Source organism: Solanum verrucosum, unplaced genomic scaffold (assembly GCF_900185275.1).
Source record: "Solanum verrucosum unplaced genomic scaffold, falcon-dt-bn FXZP01000288.1, whole genome shotgun sequence".
NCBI classification, from domain to species: Eukaryota; Viridiplantae; Streptophyta; class Magnoliopsida; order Solanales; family Solanaceae; genus Solanum; species Solanum verrucosum.
The window spans coordinates 309495-325969 of record NW_026019933.1 but is presented as its reverse complement, the minus strand read 5'-3'; the positions used below and the strand labels follow the sequence as shown (position 1 = coordinate 325969).

The 16475-nt window shown below is 30.7% G+C and overlaps 1 protein-coding gene across 1 annotated transcript; it reads right to left on the bottom strand.

The window, feature by feature from the left end:
• Nucleotides 1-4876: 4876 nt before the first annotated feature.
• Nucleotides 4877-16164, bottom strand: LOC125833110 (uncharacterized). The gene is made up of 10 exons (XM_049512258.1): nt 16063-16164; nt 15215-15304; nt 11045-11131; nt 7882-7970; nt 6913-7018; nt 6472-6576; nt 5666-5779; nt 5419-5541; nt 5188-5338; nt 4877-5052 (listed from the first exon to the last, which is right to left on the bottom strand). The coding sequence occupies exons 1-10, from the start codon at nt 16162-16164 to the stop codon at nt 4877-4879; spliced, it is 1143 nt and encodes a 380-aa protein (XP_049368215.1).
• Nucleotides 16165-16475: the final 311 nt, after the last annotated feature.

The window sequence follows — 16475 nt, the reverse complement described above, 5'->3', positions numbered from 1 at the left end:
GATCAATATCGATGACTTGAATAGTGCTTATAATCGAACAAAAATGAATGCGCTACGATGAGGCCAAATGAAGTTGCATAGTCAATATGTGAACTCTTTGCATCTCGTTGTGACTAGACAAGTATCGAATTGAGTCTCTTGTGAGGAACATTGCACACTAGCGAAAGTGTGGAGCCTTGTTTGACTTTGGTGTCAATGCCTTGTGTGATGAGCTTACCGTGAACTATGTGTGATGACACCTAGAATTTGCCCCGTTGGTCCAGTTGACTAAATGATGTGAACTTTTGAGATGATCTTAGGCAAATTTAAAGAGTGTGAAACAATTTGACATTATATCTCTTTTTATGGCCTACCTTGTGAGTGTGTGAACCTCTTTTGAACACCCTTTGAGCCTTAACCGTTTCTTGGAAGAAACTTGATGAAACCATAACCTTTCTTTATCCATTACTCATAATCCTCATGATTTGTGGTCTATTTGAATAGCCAACTTAGGCCAAAAGCCTAAGTTGGGGGGTGTGGTAAAAAGAAAAGGTGAATCAAGAAAATGCAAAGAAGTCCGTTGTGCCCATGTTTTGAGAAAAATTGAACCCTCCATACCAAAAAAAGAAGAAAAGAATGAAAAAGAAATGAAAAAGAAAAAGTTGTGGAATAAAGTGTGAAAATGCAAAAAGAAATGGGGTTCCCAACAATCCATGGAAAGTGAATAATTGGATGACTTGTGAGAACGATTAAAAATGATGAAGAAAAGGAAAGGAAATGTTGTTCACACCACATTTCATGAGGACTATAGCCATTGAACCTAAATGACCATACATTTGCACTCAGCCTCATTACAAGCCTTGAAAAGACCTTTTTGATCTTGAGTGAGCTGAAGCAAGTGTTGATTGGAAAATATGGACAAACCTATGGGTGAAATCATGCAATGTGTTCATCTTTGTGAGTGTTAGCGTTGCATTTGATTTCGGAACTTTAAATTGTTGAACCATTGTGTGTGAATATGGAATCATTCTTTGTGTGAGGGCATTTGAGTACCTTTGTTGAGCTTGAACTTGCATTTGAAGCAAGTATTGTGAGCTTGAGATTCCTTTATACTGGTGAGTCACAACTTGAGTCTTTGAGTGCACAGTAGACCCTTGTATGAGTAATTGGAGTCTTTTTGTGTGCATTCATGATTGAATCTTGTGTAGCACTGTTTGAGACATCCTTTTTGAACTGCTGAACTTGAGTTTTACTTGAGGACAAGCAAAAGTTTAAGTTGAGGGTGTTGATAAATCCACGATTTGGACTCATTTAGGGCTTCATTTTAATAGATTTAGTGTCCTCAAATGCATATTTTGTACCAATAACTAATGTAAATCCTTAAATTTCAGGTATTTGGATTGAGGAACAAAGCATGGACACTAATAAAAAAAAGGAACAAGGAAGCTGAAAGAACGAAGAAAAAAAGGCATGAGGATCTCCAAAACCATTGGGCGAATCGCCAAAGGACCTTGGCCTCGCCTAATGTTCCAATGTGCCAAGCCCTGAAGGAGAAAATCAAGTCGGTAATAGAAAGGAGCAGTCGGCGAGTAGCCGAACAGTTCCGTGAAGCAATGCTTCATCACCCAAGTATATAGAAGTTGAAGATGCTGAAAGCAGAAGAAAAACGACAATGAAAATGACCAAAGGGCGGATCGCCGATTGGATCGTCGATCCCGACTAACTACGCCAACTGGACCTTCGCACCACAACTTTTTGACAACTATAAATACTTGTTTAAATTCTTAGTTTAAAAGAAGAATTCAGTTTTGATCGGTGTTATTATTCAGTTTTCAAGCCTAGAACTTAGAAGTGAGTTTTTGGAGACATTTACTTAAGCTTAGAAGATTTGAAGATTTCCAATTTGATGTTCGAGAGAAACCAATTTGATTCGGGGTAAATTGTTCGAGAAAAAGTTTATCCCCACTAAAGTCTAGCTTATTCACTGATTTGCAATTATTTACTATTAATTACAATTACCCGGTTGTTTACCTTGGCCCATAATCCTATCACATCCCAAGAATCTCATCTCCATATTCGTATTTTTGTGTTATTTGCTGTTTTAGTTGATAATTGAATACAAAAACCCCCCTTTGATATTTGACACTTGTGTCACCCCAAACTTGAATTATGTTTTTCTTCATAAATATTTTAGCTATGATTGACTTGAACATATTTATATTTTTCTATTGATTCTTCAGTACGAACCACTCCCTTGGGACTCGACCCCAACTCACTTAGTTGGGTTATATTACTATTGAACAATCGATGATGCATAGTATTGGATGAAGTATCTTTGATAGCGTTAATCAAAAATCAGCGCGCCGCACTAGACCTCCAAGTACTCGGGGTTAGTTCGGCACACTACAGGCACAGGGCGCCAGCCCTCTTGGCGCCTTGGGGGTGCCATTCCCCACCACAAACCCAGAACTTTGACGAATTGTTTTTGCTAAATTCAAGACCTAACTCATCTAGAATCGAATGATTTCCTTCCATACTATTTTGGATTCATAAACCCAACAACTTAATAGAAAACTCACTTTAATCCATCAAAAACAGCACTCATTCGCAAGACCCTCACCTCAAGAACTCAACAAGACTCCATTCTTAAAGAATGAAGCTAAAACCTCAAGAATTTCTCAAAAATTTCAAATCAACCAAGCTCAAGGAAGAATTATTAATAAAAATACATGATTGGCGTGAGGGTGAATAATTCAACACTATGAGAGGTTACATACCTCAAAAAAACCAAGTTCTTGGCGAAATTTTCATGTTCTTGAAAGAATGCTCGAATCCTCTTTTTGTTTTCTCATGTTGAACTTCTCACTAAAAACCCTACGCACTTTTGGAATGAATGAGAACTGATCTCAATCAGTTTAGACCCCTATTTGGGAGAAGAATTTTTTTTTAAAAATGTGCTAGGCTAGTGGGGTAAGGAAAATACCAAAATACCCCTCCTTAAAATGGATGAAAATGCCTTAACTAGAGAGGCTGCACTCAAACTTGCATAACTCCTTCAGCCAAACTCGGAATTTAGCAAACTCAGCGGCGTTGGAAACAGGACACAGAGACCTTCGAATTGATACCTCATGGTTCACCTAATTCATCGTGTATCGAAAGTTATGGTCGTTGAAGTTGATCCATAACTTAAAAATTGACAAAAGTTCAAGGTATTACAAACAGTTTGGGTGGTCGAAATTTTCACGGTCCACTAAAGCAATTCGTATGAGGAATATTTAATATGGTAGTCTTTGGTAAAATGTCATAACTATTTACTCTGAACTCTAAATGAGGAGAAGTTGGTACCATTAGAAAGAGGTCTCAAAAACCTTCAATTTTATAGTTCATCAGCTACCTAATTTATTATGTATGGAGATATATGATCATTTGAAGTTGACCTAAATACAATATTATGTCAAAATCTAATCGGTAAGGAAGCTTTGAACTCAACTTTGTGCTAGGGGGTTCTTGTGACCTTAAATCATATCCTAATCCATTCCCACAGTACATAATTGACCTTTATATCGATGAGAAATTTAAAATTACTTGATACAATCTTGCATGTAAATAAAGAATGGTTAGGACCTTAGCTTAGAAATTTTGGGGGTATTACAGTCCAAACAATTTTGCAAAGTCCAAATTGTGAGATGATAATATTAAGACATGAGACCATCTCAAAGAAGCATCTATTAGGATCATAAAGAATTTAAACTACCCTCTAGGTGGATGAATAGGTCCACAAATATCCTCATGTATATGTTCCAAGAACGTAGGGGACTCTATCACAATTTTTATTGGTGATTTCTCACAATTAACTTGCCTTGATAACAAATTGTACAAGAAAACTAACAATTAAAAGGAATCTTCAAGTTCTTTAATGAATGTCCGATTAACTTGTTATAATTCATATTATCGTTATAAATCCAGGATGTCACATACAATCATGTCAACGTATGACAGTATTGAGATTACTAAATTTCTGGTTTACTATAGAATGTGTCTCAATTGCACTAATCTTTGTAGAATACAAGCTAGAAGTTAAAGCATGAAACTTATATCTAACACATGTTTGTCCAGAGACATTCTTGGTGATACCAAGATATTCATGATTAATTTCATCCATTGTCTTGATATGATAATAATTTTCACAAATATCTTAAACTCAAAAAGTTTCTCGGAAACATAGGAGAAAATATAGCATTATCTATGATGAGTTTATCTCTCTTAGGCAAAATTATAATGACTCTTTGGAAGCCCTCTATCAAATTAGTACTACCAAAAATTATGGTAACATTTATCTTTCCCATACTTAAATGAGAAAAATACTTTTCATTTTTGAATATAATATGTGTTTTAGCAGAATCAATCAAACAAATGCCTTCATAATTGGATAACTTTCTTGAGAAATATCCATATCTTAGTCTTCAATATTTAGATGGTAGTCTCAAGCTGATAATGTATTGTAAAACTATAAAATAAGAAGAAAATCCCCCTTTTATTTATAGTAAAAAATTGGCTTGGTCCAAAAGTTAGGATTCCTAATTTTCTCTAAAAGATAGACATTCACTATATTTATAACAAAATGACAATTGTCTTTCAATAAAGGGGAAAAGTCCAATCAACATGTAAAACAATTTTATTATATTTACGATTATTAATATAAACAATAATATTGGGACAAAAATAGTACTACAAATTTTTCTAAACAAAATTATTAGTCTTAGAAATGGGAAAACGAAAACTTTAAGCATAATGCACATTACGATACAAAGTCATAATTCAATATTTTTCATAAATAACCTAAGAAAAATAACTTTCTTCAATATTCAATTGAAAAACTAATACAATTACAAATTTTCTAGGAAAGATTTTCATTGTGTGCCTCGGGTATGAGCTCAAAATCCCAAAGGTAAAGAAAAGTGTGTACGAAAGTACTTAATGCAGCATCTCCTGAGTTGACATGTGTTGCATCATCTCCCAAGTTCACCTGTTGATGCCCATACAAATCTTCGTTTTCTCTTTTTCTCTTTTTTTCTGGCCATAAAAAATAAATATTATAAGAATTAAATAGGGCAAGGACAATGAACGTGAAAATACAAACAATAATAATAAAAACAATATATAGAGGAACAATATATGTTTTATTGTGACTTTCTTAACTTTGCTTACCAATGTTTGAAGGGATGTCACGTTCGGATAAGTAGTTAGCTTCTCCCCGATTTTTAATGTAAATCCCGTTGCAAGATTCGATGCATGTTCCAACTACATATTTTTTTATCAATTTTTTACCGCGCACATGTGGTTTACGTCTCGGTGTTACCTGCAAATTAAATCATTTTAATGATCATGCATAAAGAGTCGATCTCACTATTAATTCTAATATAATATTTTTGAGCTAACCTGTAATGGTTCTTCATTTTCTCTTAATTTCTTCGTTATTTCAGGAACTTCCCCATATACAAGAAATTTGTAAACCTCTATCAGAGATCGAAACTTTTTGTTTGTCTCCAAATGATGGTAGACCTGTTTGCCGACAATTATAGAATATTTATTTTGTCATAATTTCATCAAATAAAAAATATAATCGATTTTTGTTGGCAGATTTTGTTGGCAGGAAAACATGTATATTAATCAAAAGAAAACTTACATAATCAATTATTAAACCACCTGGGCGAGAAATATTCTTGATGATCCAATTTCGCTTTCTATGTTCAAATGTATGTGTATGCATGTAATGCATATTTTTTGGTAGCATTTCATTCTGCAATCAAAACATTAGTTATGGAATTCAAATTTATCAAATATCCATTCTCAAAAGGTAATTATCTGGACAAAGTGGGGAGACTCAACATTTTGTCATCAAGTAATACATAAAATATTGAAGCATCAACATTTTATATTCTAAAGGATCATGGCATGGACAGCACAATACAATGAAGTATGTTTCTTCTATTTTTTTCTAGAAGGTTAGGTCAGGCCTATAATTGTTTCCGACGTATTTGTACGATTAATTTTGAATGAAACTCTAGACTTAGCTTGTTAGATGACCTTTAAAAGTATTATTATTGTTACTATTATATATATATACTACTTTGGACTACTTTTTCTTTCAGCTAAGGGTTTATCAGAAACAACTACTCTACTTCTAAGGTAATGGTAAGGTATGTGTAAACTTTATTCTTCGCAAACCCCATTTCATCGGATTACACTGGGTTTATTGTTGTTTTTTATTATTATTATCGATATGGAATATTTAAATGTTGTTGTAATACAATTCATATCTTTTAGCTTTAGAGAAGAACATTTCTATTGTTTTCATGAAATTATTAATATTAAAAAGTTGTTCAAGAATTCATCAAAAGATTTTTGTACATGTTTTAAAAGGAAAAAAAGCAAATCTATAATTGGAAGAACCTTTCAAAACTAAAAGAAAAGAACTTTTCAAAAGTGTACCTGCAAAACATCAACATTTGCTTTTTCCAGTGCGATAAAAGATATAGGAACTTCTGTTAATGTTGCATCCTCATCACCATCATTTCGGTCCTGCTTATCCATATTCTAGTATGGAAAAAATAATTAGATATTTTATAAACTGAAAAATTGTGTGAAGTAATTGAGAACCCCATTCCATGAGATTACACTTGATTTGTTGTTGTTTTTTATTATTATTATTATCGATATAGCTTATTTAAATGTTGTTGTTATAATACAATTCATACCATTTAGCTTTAGAGAAGAACATTTCTCGTGTTTTCATAAAACCATTAATATTAAAAAGTTGTTCAAGAATTCATCAAAAGATTTGTGTACATGTCATAAAAGGAAAAAAACAATCAACTTATAATTGGAAGAACCTTTCAAAACAAAAAAGAGAAGAACTTTTCAAAAGTGTACCTGTAAAACATCAACCTTTGCTTTTTCCAGTGCGATAAAAGATATAGGAACTTCTGTTAATGTTGCATCCTCATCACCATCCATTCGATCCAGCTTATTCATATTTTAGTATGAAAAAAATAATTAGATATTTTATAAACTGAAAAATTGTGAGAAGTAATTAAGAAGGTTCTAAAAAAACTCCAAAATTGCTTGTTTGCTAGTAAGATATATATATATACACACACACAAAGTGCTAGAATGCCCAAAAAAATACTTGTCCATCAATCTTATGCATTTTGTAACAACATCAATGATGGTTGTGGCTATGCATCTCTAAAGTTTTACTAAATAATTGAATGTGAGATGAAAAGTTCCATCCAAAATCAGAATTTCATTCTAACCAAATTAATATTTTGGGTGAAAATTAATTTTAAAGGCTTCTATTTCTAAGGAAATTCTTAAACTAAAAGATGTACAGTAATAAGCAGACATATTTTTTAGTATTCAGATCTTAATACATTCTCTTAATATTGAGATGTCTATTCAAAGATTCATGCACTTCTATCATTCAGATATGCATTCAGATTTTGACGTCTTATATATAATCATAAAAAAATGAGGATTTAAACTTGCTAGAAAACTTCTAATACACTACAACTATTACTATTACTTATATGTATTCAAATGATTGTTTAACTTTTTTTATTTATGTCACTATAGCATGATCAGTTTAGTTTAAATAGAGAAATGAGGATTCATACAGCCAAATTCATTTTTTTTTTAATTGAGATATAGTTAAATGTTATTGTTATGTGACTTAGATGTGCTAGCTCTAGAAAAAAATTATCTTTCTTCCGTAAGATTACTAATACTAGAAAAGTTCTTATCGAATAGAACAAAAGATTTGTATACCTGTCTTAATAGAAGAAGAACTAAATACCTTATAATAAGTATGTTAAACAATAAATAATTTTTTTAAAGCTTACCAATGACACACCAGCTTGTGGTGCAACAGAAGATATCGGAATTGCCATTATTGCATCTCTACGATCAACTTTGTGGTGCTTATCCATTTTCTGGTAGAAAATAAATACTTAGTTATATATTATGTAAAATTAAAAATTGTGTGAAGTAATATTGGAGGAAACAATAAAAAAGATATCATCTAACGAAATAATGATGAAATTGCTAGTATATACATTAATTAATATTTTAATACTTAATAAAGTTCTAGAATATCACAAAATAGAAAGAAATAGATGTTTTTTCGTAAATCTTATGCTTTCAATAACAAATGCAATGATATTCTTGAAAAAACTCAAGTTTCTTTGCAACTCTTATAGCATCTTCACATAAAAAAGGTTACTTTCTATTCTTGTTAAAAGAAATTATAGTTTCAATAGTTAATTACACAAACTAATTTGTATTTTAATATATTTATCTATAGCATAGTTTAAGAGGAGTAATGATAGTAAGTCAAGTGCTCTATGTTAATTTAATGTTTGTTCAATTTTCATCAAAATTATGATGCTTAATTTGTAGGCGTTTGGACAAGTGATTTCATCTTGTGATTTGAAATCATGAGATGAAAACCAGTATTTGGACAAGTGATTTCATCTCATGATTTCAAATTATGAGATGAAATCCCAAATTCTCCAAAAAATATTTGATTTGGAAATTTTATATCATGATGTCACATTTTCAACTACAAAAATTGACGCACAAGTTTATATTTTATATTAAAAAAATCATATATCTACATAATATTGTGCAAGAATACCAAAGGAGTAATAAAATATTTACGAAATATGAACATGATGATATAATTACTAAAGGTATTGACCATGTTCAATTATATTAAAGAGTACTACACTACAACTCATGTTTAATGTTACCATTTTATTGAACTAAATTAAAGTTCAATCAATAAATGTTGTATTTTTTTTTTAGAAAAACTTTTTGATAGTGTATTATACTTTTGTTATGAACTTTTTCTTATTTGGTAAGATTGTAAAAAATAATTCGGGGTATTTTGATAGTTTTAATAACTTCTGGAGATTTTATTTTTATGAGCCAAAAATACAACTTAAAAATTTAAATTACATGTCCACATAAAACTTAACTTAATTTTATATCACGATTTCATCTCACATGGATGTTTATTAAACTAACTTTTTTATATGGGTATAAATGGCTCAAAAGACTTTTGTATATGGTGAGTTTTATCACGGGTAGATGTTTGATTTTTTTTTCATTATCTCACATATTTTATACTGAGGTGATACAATAGTAATTTTCTTAAGTCATGTATGATTTCGATTTGAAAAAAAAAATATTTATATGTTTTTAATACTTGAAAAAAATCAGTCACTAAAAATAAAAATGTTCTTCATGCATCATAGCCACCATCATCTATTATTTACAATTATTATTGGCACCAATCATAATTGGAATAAAAATCATCGAACTTTATCGGCAATCACTATGATAAGTCACAATTATATTGTTAGCCACCATCATCTATCACCACAATCATTAATTATCACTATTGTCCAACTATCAACCACCACCAAACTACTACATTCAACTTCTACCACCATCACTATCAATAGCTTATATCAACAACACCATCATTAGTCAATACACCATCCTCAATTGACATCCACCACCAATGTAGCTAGTCATCACAACCATCAACCATCATATAATTTTTTTTTAAAATATTTTTGTAGTTTTAAATTAATTTTAGTTTCTTAAATTTTAGATTAAATGGTTGAAAAGACACATTTACTATGACCGATTTTTTTATAACACACTCATATTTTATGGCGGTCCTATGACCCTCCCCCCCTTCCCCCCCTCCCCCCCGAATATTTTTAAAGCACTTATTTGGCATTATCGGGTGGGATAAATAAAAAAATAAAAGTTTTGTTATTTCGTTTGTACACACTTGTTGATCAAAAGGTACAAACAAATGGGTTTGATCATTTTCACTTACTTACACTCTTCGAACAAAGTAAAAATGGAGATCCTTTCATTCACACTTCAATTTTTTCTCAAAGTAATCAAATGAATCTTTTGAAATTTAATCTCATGAATCATTATATTCTTCCATAATTAAGTTTTATCTTGTGTCACAATTGATAAATGTCAAACGGATGCTTAAAAAATATTCAAGTGGATACTATGTCCTCCATAAAGTATGAGTACATTACTACTAATTTGGTCATAGATTGTATCATTTTTTTCATTTTACCTAAACTTTGTGCTTATTAAACTTTAAATAAATAACCATTTTACATATTTTATGTTCAATAATGAGCAACCTTATTATTTAGTATTCATATTTTAATACATCGTCTTAATATTGAATAGTCTATAAAGAGATTGCTAATGCACATCTTATCAGTCAAATATACATTCAGATTTAGACATCTTCACTATACATTTAAAACAAATATGAGGCCTTAGCCTTGTTAGAGAAATTCTCAAACTACTATTATCATTATTACTATTACTTATATGCATTTAACATATTTTTTACTTCTACTTTTATTTGTATGACTATGGCGTGATTAATTTTGCTTAAATGGAGAAATGAGGATTCATATAATCAATTTTAACTTGTTTGGGATTGATAAATAGTTAAATGTTGTTGTTGTTATGCGATTCAAAAGTTTTAGCTTTAGAAAGAAAATCCTTCTCTTTCTTCCATTAGACGACTAACATTAAGAAAGTTGTTTCCAAATGAATAAAAAATATTTACATATGTTTATGCTTAAAAAAATCTCTCTAAAAATAAAAACTCTCTTCATACATTATAGCCATTAATTTTATAATAGTGAATAATACCGTATGGACGAAAGTTGTCTTGAAAGACCTATCATTTTTTGGCATGAATGTAGAACGTAACTAAAAACAACAAAATTAGAAAATAGAATTTAGACTTATATTTATCTATATGAAATATTCAAATATTGATGTTGTGATGTAATCCTTATGTCTTAGTTCTAGAGAAGAATATTTTTCTTTCTTTCATAACCAATTAACATTAACAAGTTGTTCAAGAATCCATCAAAAGTTTTTTGTACACATCTCAAAAGGACAAAAACTAACACCTTATAATTGGAGGAACTTTTAAAAAGCTTACCTCAACAACATCATCTTTTGATTCTTGAGGTGCGAAAAAAGATATGGGAACTTCCCTTAATGTTGCATCTTCATCACCAACTTTGTACTGCTTATTCATATCCAAGTAAAACATATGAAAAAAAAATAGTTAGATCTTTTGTAAAATGAAAACTTGTATGAAGTGATGGAGAAGGCTTTCAAAAGAGATGTAAATAGCTCATTTACTATATTTCAAGTAATATTTTAAGAACTTAATCAAAGTTCTACAATACCCAAATAAAAAATATTTGTCCATCTATATTATACATTCTATAGCAAGATCATTGATGTTTGTGGTCTTGCATCTTTTAAATTTCACTAAATTCATTGAATGTGTTACAAAAAAAAATTCATCCTAAATCCAAATCTTTTTCTAAGAAAGTTATATTTTTGGGTAAAATCAATTTTAAAAGCTTCTTTTTATAATGAAATTGTTAAAAGTTGTCACAACATCTATCACATACTAAATTAATCCTCACCACAGTAGCAATTATTTCTCTTTTAATTTGGCCAAATCTACGAGGATTGATCTCCTCTATTCTGACCTAGATTTACTAAAACTTGAATCCTTAAAATGGAAAAATGGAAAGAAATGGCTAGATGAAGAGGAAAAATTATGAAAAGCTTAGATCCATCTGACTAGTGGTTATGATAAATTTCCAAATTGAAAAACTACTATATTATCCATTATCATGATATGTGAAATGAATCTACCTAGTTATTATTGATATAATTATCCTCCCTATTCAAAAAAATTGTATACATTTTTTCAGAAATGTTAAAACATGAAAAGATCATTTGAGATAGTTTGGTCATATCATAGGTTGTTCTATGGATGAATCGATCTATTCGTGTGAAAATATGGTAAGTAGAAGTATTAAATATCATATGAAAGAAGGTTTTCTCTGAAGACTTATCAGTTTTTGACATAATGCATACTTAACTAAGAATATCGCACAACGGAGAAAAAAAATGTGTATGGGTGATATCTACTAGTAAATATTATAATTTAGGTCTCTTTTGTTTGCATTAATTAAGATTTAATTTTAATCATTCAAATCTCATCCATTAAATATGTATGTTTTTTAGGTTAGAATCTCAATCATTAAGTACATTTTGTTATGATGTGGCCATTTGTTGGGTCTGGATAGGTATAAATGATTAGATCTATAACAAAGTCTAATATCATTGATATGTCTATTCAAAGGTTTCTAAATACATTACAGTTCACTAATTCTATCCATTCATTGCTAGCTCCATACTCCATCATTATCAATCATCATCATAATTGTCCATCATTATCAACTACTACCATCAACCGCCCACAACTGCCATCATCAACGACCACCACTACCATCCCTAAATCAACTACAACACCACTAGCTATCATTTACAATTATTATTTTCATCAATCATCATTATAATAAAATCATCGAGCATTATCGACAATCACCATCATAAGTAACCACTCACAACTATATATATTTCCAACCACCGTCATCATTCATCACTATCGTTAACTATTAACCACCCCGGTAATACTACCATAAACTGCTACAACCATCATTACCAATAAGTACTATCCATAACGCCAATATTAGTTGGCACACCATCATCAATTGACATTCACTATTACCACCGCTAGTCATCACAACCATAAACTAGCATATAATGTTTTAAAATATTTAGTTGGAGTCCCCATAGTGAATTATCTAATAAGACCTCAAAGATAGGGAGGGTATAAAAACTTATATCTCTTGTTTAATCTATATGGTTTGTGTTGTGATGTAATGTTATGTCGTGTTATGTTAGGAGGTGACCTAGTCATATAGACCTCTAGAAGAGACTCTGAGAGTGATTAAAAGTATGAACCAAGTATTCTTCATGCTTGTTGCGTTCATTTTCTGTTGATGAGTTAAGTCTTGTTCATGATGTAGTGAGAACCTACAGTCCCATAAGAATGAATTAATTTAGCATATAAAGTGCTTTAAAGGGGTTAATTAATAGAGTAGAAACTCCATGAATTAGCTATTGTGATCATGGAAAACTATTGTATGATGAAATAACCCTTAGGTTATAAATTAGACCTTGAGAAAGGGTAGAAAGAAGTGGGTTTGAAAATTTTCAAGGCCATTGTTTGAATAGTAGATGATTAAATACTTTTAAATTTATTTGTTTTAGACTTTGAGGAAATGAATGGCTCAAAGTGAATTAGCTTGCTCAATCTTTGATTAGTTACTTGTGTGTATTGTAAGTCTGTAAAGAACAGATAACATACTAAGCTATATATATACACTATTTTGATGATGAGTGACTCGATTTCGATGTGAGCTTTTGAATAAGCAGTTGTGGGTGATGAATACCATTTCAATATGATATATGATTGTGTAATGGATCGAGTACCACACAGGTACGGTACATGAATAGATAGGGGCTCATGAATAGTTGAAAAATATTAAAGTCTTTTAGTATGTGTGATTGAGTGAGTCACAGATAAGCCTAATGAGATGCAGAAACTTTTCTGATATAACTCAGTGTGGATGTAATTGCATATTTGTGTGTGAACGCTTATATTATTTAGAGTTTGTGATTTTATTATTTCTGTTGTGGTGACTTATATATCTGGTGATGTGTCGACATTAATATATCGGAAGTGAGATTATCTACCTGGTGGATGTTGACTACTTGACTTGATGAGTTATTGATTATGTCTACCTTCTTGTTGGATTTACATGTCTACTTGTTTGTTGGATTTAAATGCCTATGATACCTACTAGTATATTGGTGTTTGTACTAATGCTACTATTGCAATTTTGTTTGAGCGCAGACTATGATCTAGAATCTTTCACGAGGCCCCAAATTCGAAGCAGTTGCACTTCTTATGTGACGATGAGTTACTCCTTTTCAAGCTGCCACAGATATTCTAGGGGACTGGTGTTTATCTCTTTCAAAAATTGTTTTATTTATTTATTTATTACTCTTCTCAAGTATTTTAGTTGAACTCATGTATGATGACTTTTGGATTCTGAAGTTATAATAATTTATACATTCACATTTCTTAATCTATTATACTTGAGACTTTATGTCTTGTCTTAATGTTTTTAAATGAGTCAGTTATAGTATTGCTTAGTTGGTAAAATATGGTTTGCCCATTGTGGAGTTAGTGTGTGTCTTAGATTGTGATCAAATCTTTAGGTTTTTTTATCGTGTTATTACTTTATCCATGGTGATCCAAATTGGTATATAACATTCACTTTTTCTCTCACAAATGATGTGGATACGTTCAGGAGAAGCTATAGTCGAGGCACTTGAGCCGGCAGTTACTATTGTGATGCGTGATAGTGGAGATAATCAGGGCAGCAACACCAGCCAAGGCTAACGCCCCAGCTGTTGACCAGGTTAGAGACAAGTCCAAGTCCCCACACTTCTAAATAATCTTTAATATGGTAGAAGAGAAAGCAATGGCACTAGTTTAGGAGATTGTTGCGCTAGCTCTGACTTCATCAGATGTAGTCATTCAAGTATTGACTTTGTTGAGGGGTTTGGTAGGGACTGGAGTGGCACCCGAAATTTTGACAGGGCATTATTTATGGGTCCAGTATGTTGTTGATATGGCTTTGTGGATGGACAAGGTTTATGAGATAGGGCTATTTTCATGAACAATGACTGGACCGGTGATGACGAGAGATGAGCATGATCTATTTTGGAGAGTCACTAAGATGAATCCTCGATGGTTCTATGTTTTTGAGTCTGAGGATGTTAACGAGTTCAATAACAAACGTATTATTTATTTTTCAGATCTTAATACACCATCTTAACATTGAGATGTCAATTTAGATATTCTTAATACATGTCTTATCATTTACATATGCATCCATATTTAGACGCCTTATACTCTTAAAACGACAAATGAAGCCTTAGACTTGTTAGAGAACTTCTAATACTACAATTAAATGTTGTTGATTTTATGTGCCTCAGATGCTTTGGCTCTAGAAAGAAAAATGTTTATCTTTATTCTTTAAGACAACTAACATTAAAAAACTTATTCCCAAATGCATCAAAATATTATTTTTACATGTATTAAAAGGAACAGAACTAAGCACCTTAAAATATGTAAGCTAAACAATGAAGAAACTTTTCAAAAGCTTACCTCTAAAACATCATCTTGAGGTGCGACAGATGATATGGAAATCGCCACTATTGCATCTTCAACATCTACTTTGAAGAGCGTATCCATATTCTAGTAGAAAATATAAATAATTTGTTATTTATTTCGTAAAATCAAAAATTGTGTGAACTAATTATATTGGAGGAGACTATCAAAAAGTTTCCCTTTAAATAAAATAAACATCAAAATTGCTAACTTGATTGTAATTTATATGTGTGTTATAACATTTTAAAACCTTAATAAGAGTTTCAGATTACCACCAACAAAATTTTTAAAAAAAGTGATTTTCCATTGGTCTTAGGTTTTCAATAATAGAAACAATGATTTCCTTGGGAAGTTCAAATTTCTTTATCATTTTTCAAGCATCTTCACATTATAAGAAAGTTTTACTTTCTATTCTTGTTAAAAGAAACAGTAGTTTCAACGGTAATACAAATTAATTTATCTTTTTAATATATGTATTTATTAAAAAAAAATAAGAGTAGTAACGATTTAAGTTAGATTCTCAACGTTAATTCAATGTTATTTCAATGTTCATGTGGGTATAAATGGATCAAAACACTTTCATCTATTATGTGTTTAAACAAGGGTAGAAGTTTGAGATTTTCTCATTACTTGATTTTGTAGCAAGGTGATGTCAAACATTTAATTTATTTTTATTTATAGAACTATTTAGATGTTATTGTTATGATACGATTCAATTGTATTCTTTTCTTTCATAGCACAATTAACATCAAAAAGTTGTTCAAGTACCCATCAAAAAAAAGTGTACATGGCTTATAAGGAAAAAAATAAGCACCTTATAATTAGAGGAACTTTTTAAGGCTTACCTCTAAATCATCAACTTTTGATTTTTGAGGTGTGATAACAGATATGGGAACATCCATTAGCATTGCGTCTTCATCACCATGAATTTTGCTTTGGTTATCCATAGTCTAGTAAAAAAACAAGAAAGCTTAGTTAGATCTTTTGTAAGACAAAAATATTTTGTGAAGTAATAGAAAAAAAATTCAAAAAATGATGAAAATTGCTAGCTTGCTAGTAATTTATATATACGTGTCAAATAACATCTTAAGAACTTAATCAAAATGCTAGATCACCCACAGAAAAAAGAGTCAAAGTAAAAGATGCTTGTCCATCAATGTATACATATTGTAACAAGATCAAGATCAATTATTGTTCTGGTCATACATCTCAAACGATTTACTAAATATATTGGATGTATGAAAAAAATAAATCATTC